Source organism: Myripristis murdjan, chromosome 21 (assembly GCF_902150065.1).
Source record: "Myripristis murdjan chromosome 21, fMyrMur1.1, whole genome shotgun sequence".
In the NCBI taxonomy this organism is placed as follows: Eukaryota; Metazoa; Chordata; class Actinopteri; order Holocentriformes; family Holocentridae; genus Myripristis; species Myripristis murdjan.
Window position 1 is genome coordinate 7,832,736 of NC_044000.1, and position 16,626 is coordinate 7,849,361.

The following is a 16,626-nucleotide window of genomic DNA, read 5'->3' on the forward strand; positions in this document are numbered from 1 at the left end:
GGAACAGGCAAGTTACCAGAGCGACTGTAAAGTGGAACCCATTTCACTTTTCATTGTTCAAATAAAGAAAGTAATAAAATACTTGGGTCAAACTCTTGCTCAGTTTTGGATGACAGGTCTGACGATCAATTTAGCAAACCGGCTGGACAACCAACCAACAACCAATCATCACATTAATCAGAGATCCAGCTAATGAAATAACCAATCAGCTGACGGATCAAGGCACTGGACCAATCAATCAACCAGTCAGCGTTTTCTTACTTGAGTGTCTCGGCCAGGAAGAAGCTCTGCTGAACGTCGTCATAGGTGGGGTTGGAGGAGTAGACGTCCTTCACCCCTGAGAAGCCTCCGCTCACCCTGCAGTACTTATCTATAGCCTGTAGGAGAGAGAGAGAGGGAGAGAGGGAGAGAGAGGGGAAAAAGGAGGGAGAAGGAGGAAGAAAAGGTGAAAAAATAAGACAGGAAAGAGGTAAGGAGAGGGGAAAAGAGGGTTGTGGCAAGGAGAAAGCAAGGGGGGGGGGCATGAGAGGAGAGGGCAGAAGGGCAAGGAGGGGGAAGAGAAGGAAAGAAGGATTCAAGGAAAGAAAGAGGAAAAATGGCAGAGAAAGGAAGAGGAGGGAGGGGACAAAAAAATTTAATATGCTTACAAAAGCATGCTATAATTAATTTCTTTGCTTGTGACAGATTAGAGCAAGTCCTGGGGAGACAAATACAGGAATCAGGGGCTGCAGAAACAGGCGGAAAAAAAACAGAAAAAACCAAGGAGATTACCACAAGCGCCTTGCCCCGAAATTTGCATTTTAGTTTTTTTCCCCCGATACAAAGCAACCTTACAAAGAGCACTTCGACAAATTCGGAGGGAGGCGATGGCATGATGACAAAGTACGTTTTTCTGTTAGCGAGGCTTTGGTGCATTTAGGGAACACTGGTGGAGGTCGGGCGGACTCGCAGGGGTCTTCTTTGCACAAGACACTCCTAATTAGATTGTCTTGCAACTTCATCTGCTGGGTTTTCTCAAGAAACAAGAGAAAGAGACTTAATTGAACCTTCCTAAATTTGTCCTTTTGCTCTGACTTCCTCTGCCTTCTTATTTCTCTGTGTGCAATTAGCGAAATAGCAGCGCTGTAAAAATAGATCCTTTTCTTTGGAATTGTGCCTTTTAAGTGCTGTCACGATACTGAGAGTCTGTGTTTAGTGTTAGACAGTTAAAAGTTTAACTGTCACAGTTTAAAATGGAAGAAAGCCAACAGAATTAAATGAGCAACATGGAATAATTTAAACAGCTGAAAATGCACTAGGTGTATAAATGAAATTTACAAAATGACAAATATTTTTTAAACATCAGAAAGTTATGTATTGTAATTTTTAGGAGGGAGGAAAGCCAAAAGTGCACAAAGGATTTCTCCTGTAGGACATAATTTACATGATGTCTCCTGCAAGAGGGCAGACAGACAGACAGACACACACACACACACATGAGATCTTCTCTTTTCAGATCAGATTTAAACAGATTCCTACGTGGTTTGAAATGTGCTGGATCTCTGAAAATGCAGCTCAGCCTGATCACTCAGATCAGATTTCAAGTATTCTCTCTGTCACTTTGCATGCAACGTGTATCTGACGTCAAATCCATCAACCAGAGGAGCAAACATGGAGGAGATTCAGCGAGAGAGTGATGGGCCAGGCCAAATAAACACATTCTTTTACAGCACCTGTCCCTAGAAGGGCTTTCGATTTCATATCTCCTCTCATATAAAGGTGTTCTGCACTGTGTCTAGAAAATGCATCACATAATAACCAGAAGAAACTGCAGCACTTTCTTGCTTGTAACTTGTTGCTGTAGCCAAGTCAGCCCAAAATCTGATTTTGAAAAACAAATTAAATTTGTGTGCTACATGAACAATAGCAATTTAGATGTTAAGCCATACAAAATAGAGAAAAATATCTGGAAAAAGTATATTTTCAGCAATACCAACCCTCTGCTCTTCCTTTGTAATATCAAGACCAGGTGACTCACATTGTGCAAGAGATCCATAATCCAGCCCTCTCATATTTTAGCTAAAATGAGCTAGCGAATCTGCAAATTGCATGTATACAGTTACTGTATATATGCTGTGTATAGGTCTTACCTCCTGATAAAGTGTACATATACATGTACACTGTTCAAACTGACTTCCTCCTCTTTTTTCCATCCAGCATTACCAGGTCAACAAAACCAGCTCACAACACCTTTTTTTACTCTTTTCGTACTCAGTGCTATTTGTAAACTTAATAACACTGTTTAGCTACAAGGTCTACTGTACATGTTTCAATTAAATCTCAAATAGATTTCAAGTCAAATAGATGAAAAAGTAAGTAATAAGGAGGTACCATATCTTCGCTCATTAATATCATTGGTTGTTGCCTGTAGTTTTGAATGCATTTTAAAATATTTAGTGAAACTGTGAACATAATGCAACTGACAACTCAAAATGCAACTAAGCTGTATGAAAAAGTTTCATGGGTGATGTCGGCCTGACCCTGACCGCCCAGCACTGAGGACATGTTAGTGTGAATTTGTGCCTCCATAAAAATGGCTGCACCATGTCCCGGCTCGTGCCTTATCACTAAATTTCACTATCAAGGCATGTAATTGAATGCATTATCTGTCCTTGTCTTTAAGTCTCTCTCTCTCTCTCTCTCTCTGTCACACACACACACACACACACCTTTCCCTCCCCCCATGGTGTCCCAGCGGGAACGTTTTGCTGTCAGCATATTTCCGTCACAAGGAGTTTGGACTGCATTTCCTGTTATTCATGGGCTGCTGCGTCTGACGTGTGTGTTTGTCCTTCTGCATCTACACCGCAGTGTCCCGAAACCACCAGGCAACACACACACACACACACACACACACACACACACACACACACACACACACACACAGACACACACACACACACACACACATACACACACTCAGAACTCTCAGATACATAAACCCCAAGTTGTATACATCCTGTGACACACACACACACAACCACGGAAATAAAGAAAACCACACACACCAATCAATCAAGTGTGCATGCGCACACACTTCCCCCGTCTGTTCGCTTACACACATTCAGTGGTTTAACCGAAACCACAAACACCTTATATGCACAGCTTCTTATTAGGTTATACCCAGTTTGTGGCCACTGCACCCAGAAATATACAACACACACACACACACACACACACAGTTGTCTTGTGGCCATCTGTGCAAATAAATAATCTAATAAAAGGTCTACCTGCAGGAGGAGGAGCAGTATGTAGGCAGCTGCTGAGTGAGGGCCTCATTTCACAGTACAGCAGCTGGGCCCGCCTCCACCATACACACACACACACACACACACACACACACCAAGAGGAAAACACACACACGTAGATGTAAGCACACAGGTGGTGCAGACATGGGCATTCACACTCACATAGGTACAGGTGGTAGGGAAACGGATGTGCGCATGCACGCACGCACACAAATTCATATGGGTACAGGTGCAGGCCGACACACACACCAACAATAAAGGTGCAGGCAGTACAAGCATGCACTTTCTTTCTCTTTCACTCTCTCTCTCCCTTTCTCTCTAGGTAAAAGCCAGGGCGTGTTAATGGCCTCCACGGAGAGAGGTAGCGTGACAAACAAGAGGCTTGTTTGGTGTACCAGATGGATACAGCTGGGGTATAGGGAGTGTGTGTGTGTGTGTGTGTGTGTGTTTGTGTGTGAGATAGACACAGAGAGCAGTTGAGCTTTGAGGCAACATCCAGAAGGGCCTCAGGTGTTATGTGTGGAAATAGATGTGTGTGTGTGTGTGTGTGTGTGTGTACATGTGTGTATGAGGGAAAGGTAGAGAGAGAACGACAGAGGGAGAGGAAGAGAAAATGGGAGCGTGCAGGTGAGCCGTGGTTCTCAACTGGTCAGTCCTCAGGGTGCACGTTTGTCCTCAGTCATTAAGTCACGGTCCACACACAGGCAAAATGCAAGAGCAAATCAATTTGTAATCAACAGGGCTTTAATGCACTTTCAACACTGAAGGCTACATGAAACTCCCTTTATCTTAAGAGGTATTGAAAATTTGCTACTTGGCTGATAAAGATGCAATCTTAATTAATTAAGCTACACATTTTTGCAGTTTTGTTCTGTACGATGTACTGTTTTTGTGCTTGACTTTTAAATTTTGCGTCACGCCGTCGACTTCAACAGTCACAACAGTCTGGCCCCAGTGTGAGTTTGGAACACTGCCACTATGACATTTTGTTGGCTCCTTCTTTATATGATCCTTGAAAAAGAATCAAAACACAAAGGAGAAAAAAATCAAAAGGGGAAAAGATGGCAGGCAAAGACAGGACCCTCACTGGCAGCCCTTTTAACTGGTAAAACCCATACAAACACAGATGATCATCACCAAGAGGGCTGAACACACACACACACACACACACACACACACACACACAAAGACAGATCAGTCACAGAAGAGTGCGTTCGCCTCTCTCTGCCCCTTCGCCCCTCTGTCAGTGACTCTCTGTTTTTCCTTTCCAAAGATGAAAACAACTACACCACCTTGGTCCTGGCTTACACAAACTGAACAGACACACACACACACTGAACACACAATCATACACACACTTTCTCCTTAGGTAAAAGTGAGCTGCTACTGATGCTTCCACAGAGAGAAGCAGCGTGACGAACAGAGAATGAGCTCAGGCTGGTTTGTGTATTTTTGGTACCAAATGGATACAGCTGGAATATAAGGCGGCGCAAGGCAGGGGGGTGGGGTGGGGGTCTGAGCTTTGAGGCAACATACACACAGAGCCCCAGGTGTGTGTGTGTGTGTGTGTGTGTGTGTGTGTGTGTGTGAGAAAGACAAAAATGGAGTGAGAAAGAAAGGCAAAAAACAAGGACAAAAGCAAGATGTAAAATAAAACAAACAATTAAATAAATAAATAAAAGATGAAGGTGATGCCAAGGTCTAGAAGAGAAATATGCAACAACGCTCCAACAGGCGGTGATACTTCATTCCCAGACTACAACCAGAGAGGACTGCATCAGTGACATCAGCCACTGTGTAGTGCTTGTCCATTCATAGGAGTAGGAGAAAATGTAACATGTATGGGTTTACTGACAGTTTTCACTTAGACATCGCTTACAGTATTTAAACATAGCCTGAATCTACCACCAGGAACTCTGTCACTATTTATCAAAAACAAATCAATTTTTGGTGAAATATTTCTTTTATGAAGACTAACAGTCAAAATGTTTTGTCAAAATGTCTAAATATTTGGTATGGCCAACGTTTAGCCTTGTTTCCAGAGCCCATGAATCCCACATCCCACACAGGTTTAGCTTGCTGTCAGTAGCATCACAACTCTTCAAGACTTCTCAGTGCGAGCTGTGAAGGCGGCATCAGAGAATTTGTTGATTAGTAAATCAATCGGCATCGAGACCAAATCCAGACCTCAGGATTTGCGACGTATTTCAAAAATGTGGGTGTGGCCGTTTACAAGGGGTGGATCTATGCTATCTACCATTTAACTTAACCTCAGTTTGTAATGTCTCGCTTCTACTCTAGTTCTGGCAGAATATGAGATTTCATGTTATGACTTCACATTTTAAAATACCCCAGAGAGTGTCCTGTGATATTCCAGGTTGTTTTGTCTTTTCCTTTTTTGGTCCCAGACTAGAGTCTGTACAGGGAAAGCCATGCATGTCAGCACTACTGGCTTTTCCCTGGACCTCAGATGGACCTGGCATTGCTTTGTCCTGCTTGAGAGTGAATCCTCCAAACAAACTCCAAACAGCTTTAAGCCAGAAGAAACGTTTGTACAACAGTTCAATAGTTCCACTATTTTACAGACTTGTAGCTGGTCCTGCACAAGTCACCAGCTCTGGAATAGGCAAAGCACCACCATGTTTAAATGTAGGTTTTCTGCACTGTTGCATTAAGCTCTCATGCGGCCATCTCCTGTTTAGATTTGTTTTATTGCTGGAGAAGTGGTTTGGAACCTGCTACTCCTCCATTAAGGCCGCAGTTTGACCATTGTCTTTTGGCTGCAGTTTTAAAGGGTGTCATCAATTCAGCTGGCTGTGCAATTTGGTCGCAGATGCTGCCCAGTCTGTAAAGTCATACTGATGTACTGGTCTTCAGATGGCATGGTGAGTTTGTGTTATCCCATATTGGTCCTACTTTGGATGAAAATGACATGATTTGTGAAAACCTGCCTATCAGGTATTGCACTGACCCCTTAGAAAAATTTAGGTGCCATTTAGGTGCAACTGGTTGCTGGCTTCTCTTCCAGAAACACAATCAGCACCAACAAAAATGCACAGAGGACCATATTACTTTAGTCAGTATCTGGTATTAGTTGTACAAAGACCATAACAATTTACACTGTTTTAGGAGAATACATGTGCTAGTATTTGAATGGAATAAATGATATCTAGGGCTGCAACTAAAATTATTTTCATTTTCAATTTATTGATTCATTTTCAAGTGATCAATCAATCATTTAGCGTATGAAGTGTGAAAAATAAACTTAAATCTGATGGGAAGTGAGTAAGGAAAACAATCAGCAAATATTTGGGACTTTTCCATAATAAATGACAAAAGTGATTTAATCACTAATGATGTTTCAAAAATTTGAGAAAACCTTAACAAATGGTATACCGACAGGTTTGCTGTGAAAATTTCTTAAACATCTAAAAATTTACATTTGTATTGATTTTAAATAATGTATTCTTTAATAAGAAGTATCAGCTGAGTAAACGTAATAGTGTTTGTTTTTGAAAAATGATGAAAACAAAGTTCCTGGCAGTGGACTCCACTGTGGGAATGGATAAACAACACATAATATGGACCCCCACAGAAAATAAGAAATATGTACACAGCATGAACTAGTGGCAACATTATCAAAAAGGTATCAGTAAACTGTATATGCAGTATGAACAGCCCTTCATCAACAGCCATCTCCAATGTCAACAACAGCACAAACACACATTATCATAAACATACACACACTCGGTGCTTGCTGGGGGCACACGCCGTCGAATGCAAATGCACAAGGTTGCCTATTGTGAGAACGTACGCACTCACTCCCATGCAAAGTTTCAGTGCTTAAAAATGAGAGAAAAAGCGGTACAAGGAGATTTACAGAAAAAAAGAAACAGGCGAGGATGAAAAAGTGAAAGAAAGAATGATGAGCAGGCTGATTGAGAGGCAGAGACCACTGCACAGAAGACAGGCTCTCTGATCCGGGAGTGAAATTTTTCATCTCCTTTAATAAAACACTTCATATTAAAACAACACAAGGGAATAAATAACTAATAACACCTGAAAAACTAAGCAGCTCTCTCAACCGCCTACATGATCACACTAATGCACACTTCACACAAACACACACAAATAACAATAACAACACTGGTTATCTACAGTGCCAGCTGCCCACACACGCAGCCCTCAAACATTCATTTCAGGCAAATTGACGTGTTCTGCCCTCTCATCCCTTTCAAACCTGCCGCAGGGTCGACAAGAGAATCACTGGGAGAGTGGCTACTATTACTTCAAACTCTAACTCTGAAACAACTTTGTGCCTTCATGTCTTCATTTTCACCAGACAGATGCTGCCTGGTGCTGAGGGCAAAAAAGTTACCTGCAGAAGTTTGGTTTCATGACCTCGGGTGAGTCAGAAATCAGCCCCATGCCGTGAGGCTGTGGCCTGTGGATGATGCTCAGTTAAAAGCATATAGTACAGGGAAAGTGTGATGAAAACAGCCATGCTTTTAACAGACAGAGACAAATAAAGGCCCACAATGACTCCCAGTGACCTTTGGACTCAGACTCATCCTTTAACTCAAAGTTATGTTGTAGCTGGAACGGCAGCAAACAGGACGAATAAATTCAACTGACTGTAGAATATTCCAACTTGCAGCTTCCACTGCAAACGTCATGGACACCCGCAAGAAGACAGCAAAACCACAGAAACTGAACTGGGAGGAATCAGCATGGGCCTGTGGTTCACAGCAAATCAGAGTATATCCGGGTGGTTTCCCTTGCCAGGACAACAGCTGTAACGTTCACTGATGTCACCATGTAGGTTGAAAAATTTGTTTTACTTGGCTGAACAAACCTCAGCCTGATGCACAGCTGACGGAAACATGTTTTCACAAGAAAATAAATAAAAGCTTTCTAAAAGCAGTCTTGCAGCTTTTGATTTTGAGTCGAAAAATGTTGGTTTTCAGAGTACATGAACCTTAACTGGTAAGTTATTGGTGGCATTGCCATGAGATTATTCAATAATGAAGCTACTTAGGATTAGTTGACATCTAATTAGCTAATATTAAATTTAGCCTGAAACAGGGGATGACTTCGCTTCCTATCACGTTTTAATAACTTAAGCACCATGCCAGCAATTTTAATTAATTTCATGTGTTAACTTTGACTGTCCCCTTTGTTGTTGCTGTGGGCTATGCACACCATGACGCAGAGATCCACGTAAGAACGTGAACAGTCACTTGTTTTGTCACAATCAAAGTATCAATAAAGTTATTCAGTTCCTCAAAGATGGCTGCCAATTCAACTTGTGGGAGAAAAACACTGATCAGTCCACTGGCAGCAAGTGACTTGCTAACTGGAATCAATGACAACAGCTAACGTTAGCCGCTGATGTTAGCTGTCATCTTCACTGCTGCTGCTAGGATTGATCATCAGATTAAAAGCACACACTGCCATTAATCTATATCAACATAAAGTGAAGACTACAGAGGGCGCTAGACTGAAGTGGAACATATTTTCAAATAAAGGTCCAGTCAGAGAAAATGTTTGTTTATTGCTGACTATCTTGTCCTCCATTTTGTAGTGACATCATATATGGATATTCAGTTTACATATCTCCATAATTACAACTTGGAATTCCAAGTTAACTGGCGTTCCTTTGTACGTTTCCATGGAGGAGGTTGGATTTATCCTAGTTCAGAGTTCAATGGAGGGTCCATATTCTTGGCTCACTGTCTCAATACTTTCAGTGTGACATGCAGCAGGTAATCAGGAGAAAGAAGAAACTTGAGTTTTGAACCACGCCGCCTCAACCTGTGGGATCAACCCATTCTTTAAGGGCTGATATTAGTAAACCAGGACACCCTTAATTTACATTTAGGGTTGATATTCATTTGCAGTAAATTCGAAAATTTCAGTGTCAAAATTTACAGTATCAGAAACACCAAGACAAACCTTGCTTTGAATTAACAAATGATTGATTAACATTCACTTAAAAATAAAGTATGGAGCTCACAGTCGAAGACACAGTAAATAAGTAGCTCCTCAAAACAAAAACTGCAGTGCTTTGCCTGTAGGCACTTAACTTTGTACATGAAGTACATTTTTTTTTCTTTATATAAAATTTAATTAAACCTTTGAAAACTAAGCGAATTCACTTGAATTCAGTTGAATCAATAAATAAATGAATAAATAAACAGATAAATAAATGGGAAAAAGGTGATGAACAAATTACCAAAAAACGTACCAGAACTTTAGCTATATACATGTAAGTATGCTTGTGAAAGGCTTTTAAAGTAACTTCAAACATGCCTTAACAGTATTTAAGCAAAAACAAATAAAGCCAGTAAAATAATGAAAATAATGAAAACGCTGTCTTTCAGATGTAGAGGGTGAGTGGATTTTATATCAGCCATCATGTGAATCAAAACTGATAAATTGTGAATATCAGCCATAATGATTGCTCGATCCCTAGTATCAAGCACATGATTTTTAGCCTTTCTACACTGACAAGTGAATGTCTAAAAGAAAGGTTTCACGTGTCCACGCACTGACAACGTGTGAGCTTTCCAGTAAACCTCAGCCACCAAGGCAGCTTTTACAGGTTAAGGGCCTTGCTAGTGGTCATCTCAGCAGTATCTGCTGAGGAAGATAAAAAGTGTTTCTTTTATTTTTACAAACCTGATTTCTCTGGCTGGACGGTCCCAGCCTCTAAGCCTGAGGCTATTGCTGCCCCTGCTCCAAATAACCCCCTGCTCAGAAATACGCCATAAAGCCCATTATGCCTCATATAATAGGCTTTATTGTGCTTTTATGTAAGGTATTTTATTGTTTTTTTATTGTTTTGGTTATGTATTACTCTGTCTTTTACTGTAAGCCCTGTCTGTAAACCAAATTTCCTTTACTGAGCAATACTTTTGGAGAAGAACTGAGGACATACAATCCAATGAGCTAATAATTAAGGAGAAAATTACATTAACTTGGCGGGAGGAAGAACAGTATGATTGGGTCCATCAACTATCTTAAGATGCATGGTTTTAAATGGTTTAAACGGTTTTCTCCACTTTTATCTGCACTTCTTTGCTTTTATAAACCCCTTGGCATATTATTTTTATCTCACGTGCACAACTTTGTCATTTGTTTTCTCCTCTCTTTTGATTTATTCACCATGGTTTTATCACCTGTTTTATTCCCATGCAAATTAAATCAATTAAAACGAGCTAAATGTTTTTCTCCCATTTATTTGCGATTCACTTTTTTGCAATACAGGCAACTTTAAAGGACTAAAGGACTAAATATTCATTTCTCTTTTTTCATGGTTTGACAGTTTGAAAAAGACCAATTAAGACACCTAACTTACAGTGTGTTACAGTGAGCTTTAGATTCAAAGACATCTTTGAATCAAGGCCAGCATTACTACACGGTGCCTGCACTTTTCATCGCAGGCGGACAATACATACAATTTAATGCGATATTTGATTGAATCCTGGAGTAAAGTTCTTGTTTCTCCCGCTCTCCCCTCAAGAGGTCAGAGCTCAGGGTTAGGTACAAAACAGCATCCCTGGAGCTGGCAAGGATTAAGCTGTGTTACTTGCTGCCACAGGTGGCCTGAGGCCCAGTCGGCTGGTTGAAGGATGGCTTCCCGACTCACTGCACTTGTTTCACCTCAGTGTTTCTATAGCTACTTTTTCCATTTTTGCTCTGCTTGCTGTCGTCATAAAATGTCAGCTCCCCGTGTAGTTTGGAACCCCTCCTCAGCTTACAAAAAACACAACTGACGCCATATGGTCTCCTTAAAAAGTTGACTTGTCCTCAACTTCAGAAAACACTCCTGCCTGAAAAATAAGTGTCAGCTCCCCATTAAAGATGCTGTGTAAAGCGTTTTTAAACATCCATGTGTTTACTGAATTAAATGTAACACATAACAAGTTAACAAGATGGCTGAGACTGTTGGTGAGCAGTAACTCCAACCCTGCACATTGTTCACTGTGTGAAAGGTAACTCTGGCCATGGTGAGGAGCTTCAAAAGCGTCAGCTCCATCTGCACTGAGAGAACAGTGCCCTTTTCCTGCTTAGTGGCTCAAAACGATCACGACAAAATCCCTCCAACTCAGAAACACAGTAGAGGCTGACATTTTCACTCCATCAAATTTCAAGTCATCAAAACACAACAGCGCTGCTGCTTTTAGGAAAACGAACGTGGCTTTATCGTGTTGATGGGATACTGGTGTGAGGAAAGTTTGAAGTCTCTGAAAGTTCATTTTTATATCAAAGGGGAATAAATGGAAACCAACGCCTGGAGAAAATACAGGAAAAATGATATCAGAGGTCCAAAACAAACTGCTCGCCTCAGGAAAAGATTAGCAGAAATGTGAAGTATTATATTACGTCACATTATTATATTACAGTAAACATGCAATATCACTGGTATTGTCCTTTAAAATTGTGCTTGGTATTAACTGAGACAAACAGGAAGTATGTAGAAGTATGTGTAATCTGTACCTGTGCTGCCTCCCAGCCCCACTGCCGGTACTTGGGGTCATGAGTGAACCTCCACATGTACCAGTAGGTCTCAATGACCTCTGGCCGCAGGATGTAGTACTTCTCATTCTGCCGTACAGCCACCGCCTCCAAGCCGCTGTCGAATTTAAAGGCCTCTGGACCCAGCTTCAACACTGGAGGGAGAGCAGGAGAGGAGGTAGAAAAAGATGTGAAGGGGAAAGGGTGAGGAAGAGTAGAAAAGGAGGGAAGGAGAGTGACAAGAAGGTAGGATGCAAAGAGGAAGAGGAGGATTAAAAGAGAAGGAAGGGAGCAGAGAGAGGACGTATTAAGTTATCTTTTGCTCCTTGTTTTCTTTATGCTTCAGTTGACGGTGATTATGGGTCAGAGCTGATATGAGTTAGTGCAAGTGTGTGTGTGTGTGTGTGTGTGTGTGTGTGTGTGTGTGTGTGTGGACAATAAACAGCCTCAATCCCCATTGATTCTCTCAGGCTTTTCTGGTTTTTACAACCACTGTTTTCTGCCAATTAAAGTGTGATAGGCATTAAGAGACTAACCGCAGAAAATTACTGAGAAGCTGATGTAGTGGTGACGGGACTGTCCCTGAGGGGATTAAAACACACCGACATGCACACACACACACACAACTGGTTGTCACCGTTGTCGTGACCAGCTGCTCATTAAGAAACAACAACCAAACTTTAGACAGCCTGACCGTTGCTATCAAACTCCCTGCCAAGCGACCAAAAACTTCTCTCTTCTGCGTTCGCTCTCTCTCTCTGTTTGTTACCACAGCAACTACCATGACCATTTCTTAACAGACACACACACACACACACACACACACACACACACACACACACACACACACACATCATTATGATGGAAGATCACACACTGGCGCTTGTTCTCAAGCTAACAAATACGACTGATGCTGACTGGAAAACATCCAGCTGAGTGTTTGGATGCCCCCATTCCAGATGATGAGATATTTATGCTCGCAGCAACTGATAACGCACTACCTGCTGAACATGTAATCTAATGCAGTGAATGCTCCTCAGAATGGCTGAAAACACAGCAAAAACCACTGTAATAGACGGCCTGATAATGCAGTAACATCTTCATACAGATACTGTAATAATTATATCTGTTATAATGTAATACTTGCCTGCTAATGCAAAAATGCACCGTGTTACAGAGTTCCTCTATTTAGTAAGAATTCTGGTTTTCTCACTGAACTAAAGGTTGAGCATATTGCTCACCTGTCCTAAGGCTTATGGCAGGTGTGTGTGTATGTGTGTGTGTGTGTACACACAGTGTTTAGTCTATAATTTTTGGGGATGTCCTGGGCTGATGAAAAAAAGCCTAGAAACTAAAAACAAAAATGGCATCACAGCTTGATCCAAGCATTTTTAAGTGATTGGGATTGGCCCCAAAAGCCCTAATAAAATTCTGATCAATATATTTTTCCATTTCTGCCCAGTTTGCATTACCTATTGTAAGATGTAGTGCTGCAAATCATTTTCTTAAGCTTAACTTGCTGATGCTGGGTTTGTTTTACTCAGTTCAATACATTCATAGTGTGCCCCTGATTTAATTATACATGGATTGCATCAGGACGTGGTACCGGCAGATAATACATATTGAATGACATGAATCAGGATCGAGGACAAAAATGTGGATCAGTAAGTAACTTTTTGAAGCTGTGGTTCTTGGGGGGGGGGGGGGGGGGGGGGGGGGGGGGGGGGTAGCTCTAGTTGTGTCCCATATCTGTGTCTGTTTGGCTATACATTATATGATGTGTCTAGCTGAGGTTGTACTGCTAACAATGCTTTTTCATCATAATAACAGAGTGTCTACCAGCATCAAGCAGTTACGTTTTATGCTTTTTAAGACAAACTGTAACAAACATTTTTTGATAAATAATATTTTTCTTACTCAAATAAGCATTACAGGTAGATAATATATATTTGGACAGTGCATAGGTAAGGTTTGGGTAGGAATACGTCACGATGTGAACTAGTATGTAGGTTTTTTAAGTATTACACTTAGTATTATAGCGGGTGGTGCTGTAATGAAGCCACAGATTGCCTTAGGAACTACTAAGGCGACTACTTGACGGAGGGAGTTTGATGAGCTTATTTGGGCTCTGCTAAGTTGCGGTGGGCACTTAGTATTATTTTTGACACTGACAGACAAAACTGATCAGTTCATCGATTAAATGAAAGAATAATCAATAGGTTAATTGACAGTGAAAATAACTTCCCAACAGGTTAAGTGAAGCGTGTCAGATAAAGACTTACTATTAGTTTCAGTAGATTTAGAGCTTTACACCATCATTAATGTTGGCGATGTAGAGGAAAATGACAAGTTTTGGAAAAAATTCAACTGGAAAAAAGAAATTAGATAAAATGTTAAGCTGACATCAAGACTTTGTGAATTCAAATTTGAATTCAATGGCTTTTAAAGGTTAAGATGAGTGTGACTGAATTTAAGCCATTTTAAGACTTTTGAAGGAGCTGCAGACACCCTGACTAAAACACCTGTTTTCGTTATAGATGACTAAACTCCAATGCTAAGTTTAATTTCACATTTTCGCAAGCAATGGTGGTAATCTCCTTGTGGTTGTGGGTGTGTCTCTTGCTCCACCCTACCTGTCCTGTCATAGGACTCGTGGCAGGTATGCGCGATCTCGGCCCCGAGCTGCAGATAGTGTCCAGCCTTGTCGTCCGGTGAGCCGTCGGCACCCAGCGCAAACATGCCGCCGGCGAAGCAAGTCAGGTGGCCCATCTTCCTCTCCAGGTGGCCGTTCTTCCACTCGCCAATGAATGTCAGACCGCCGTTAGACTTTCGGATCAAGTGGCGCTCGATGGCCTTGGGGGAAGGGATGGAGAGAGAGTGTGTTTACGTGTGTGTATAGAGGGAGCTGCAATAAAGGCACGAGGGCCTGAGATTCACTTTTTTCACCAACATCCCGGGATCGCCCCAACATTCTGTTTAACTGATCTAAAGTGACAGTGAACAGTTCAAAATTTTTAAATGGTGCCCTTTTTCTACATCATCATTAGCTGCTGTTCATAGACTATGATAGTGGCTCTTGTCATAAGTTAAACCTTTACCATTAAGCACCAGTCTAAAGATGAGATGAATATTTGGAATTATGTACAGAGAAAACAGCTAACAACCAATCAAAAATGTTCCTCTTGAAAACAGGAAACTCACAGTGCAGTCAAGGACAGTGAAATGCAAGACATATTTGAGTATAGCACTGACAGCACTGATAACATTTCAACTTTTCAACACTGCAAACACGTTTTTTGACAGGTTGGAGATTTACAAGGCAAATATTCCAAGTTAACAGTGAACAAGTTAACAGTGACGAGCCAGCCTCAATGACTGAGCAGAGATAAATCTGCACAGTCGTCAGTGTTAAATATAACCTGTGAAAAGCAGTTTTCAACCATTTTGGGTTTTTCATTTTGAAGATCCATTAGACTATGCTGTTAGTTTCCCATTTTCAAACGGGACGTTTTAATAGCTCGTAAATCTGAAAGCGATTTCCTTGGCGGACTGTGTTGAAGGAGAATTTTTCTTTGTCCTAAACATATTTTTGATCCTGCTGGGATATCGTTAGCATCAAGCCCTGAAAGGCATATGTGCAAGATATGTGTGTTAGTGTGGGAGTTGTATGTATGGTGTGTGTGTGGAAGTGATGGGGTGTGATGGCTAGGGTGAGTGAGAATAAAGGGGTGTATGGTGCATGTATATGTCAGTGTGAGTAAGTGTTAGTGCAGGGGAGTGGATGAGGTGGAAAATAAAGGTGTGTTTGGTGGATAAGTGTGTGTGTGTGTAGGCATGTGGAGGGGTAAATATAGAAGTGGTGATTTATGTGTATTTATGCGTAGGTGTGTATGTGTATGGGCAAGAACAATGTGGATGGAAACTGTGGATGGAATATCAAGTGTATATGTGTGTGTGAATCAATTGATGTGATAAAGTTGTGTCATTGACATTGAGTGAACGCATGTATGTGCATTGGGAGGTCAAACAGAACAAAAACCCAAGTGCAGAGTTTCAAATCCAGCCGCTTTGCAAGGTGTCTTCACCTCCGGCTCTGTAACATCTGTTCCCCTCTCTCCCTGACACTCTTAATGATTGATCTTTCTAAATCTTCATTGGCTACAGACAGGAAACATCTGCTTCCTGCTAACTACAATCCCATCTTATTAAAAAACACAATGGGATGGTGGCTGGGGAACGTGCCTCCTTTGTTAAGCTGAGCATCGACACCTGTCAGTAGACACTGAGGTGATTTTTTTGGTCATGAAATGGAAAATACCAGTGTCATCTGGAGGTGTACACAATTTACTTCTGTCTATGTACAGTTTGTAGCTTTTTGGTATGTTTGCTCACTGTAAAATGCGAGCGTTATGTCACACTTAGTCTGCCCTGACTGCCTTAACAAAGATGTCCCTAAATATGAAGATATTTTGAAGGATTATTTCCTGGAGCAGACTTCCATTTCTTCTTCTGGGTGTCAGGTAGTTGACAGAAACAAGAACATAATGAAATGCAGCTTTAACATGAAAACATTCAACTCAGGCACAGTGAATCAACAATAAAACAAACAGTCAAAACCAAATGAAGGCTTCTTGTTTACAGTGATGGATTGTCTTGCTCTGTGGAAGCCGTTTTTCATGCTGTAAAACTAAGAATGGCAGCAAATGGCTTCTTCTGAAGGAAGGAATACAAGGTCTGCTATTGCTAACTATGCTAACTGTGTGCAGGCAGCTGTTCAAGTTAAAGTTTACGCAGGGGGTTTTGTAGAAGGAAGTGAAAA

At 41.3% G+C, this 16,626-nt stretch overlaps 1 protein-coding gene across 5 annotated transcripts in view; it reads right to left on the bottom strand.

The window, feature by feature from the left end:
• The window catches only part of man1a2 (mannosidase, alpha, class 1A, member 2), a 184,953-nt gene that overhangs the window by 7,980 nt on the left and 160,347 nt on the right, over positions 1–16,626 (bottom strand). For 4 of the 5 annotated variants that reach the window (XM_030080339.1, XM_030080338.1, XM_030080337.1 and 1 more), the window contains 3 exons: positions 14,441–14,660; positions 11,790–11,962; positions 262–377 (listed from right to left, as the gene is read on the bottom strand). In XM_030080339.1, coding sequence (XP_029936199.1) covers positions 262–377; positions 11,790–11,962; positions 14,441–14,660 — 509 coding nt within the window. Of the gene's footprint in view, positions 1–257; positions 378–11,789; positions 11,963–14,440; positions 14,661–16,626 lie in introns of those variants that run through there. The other variant, XM_030080340.1, reaches the window with a different exon arrangement.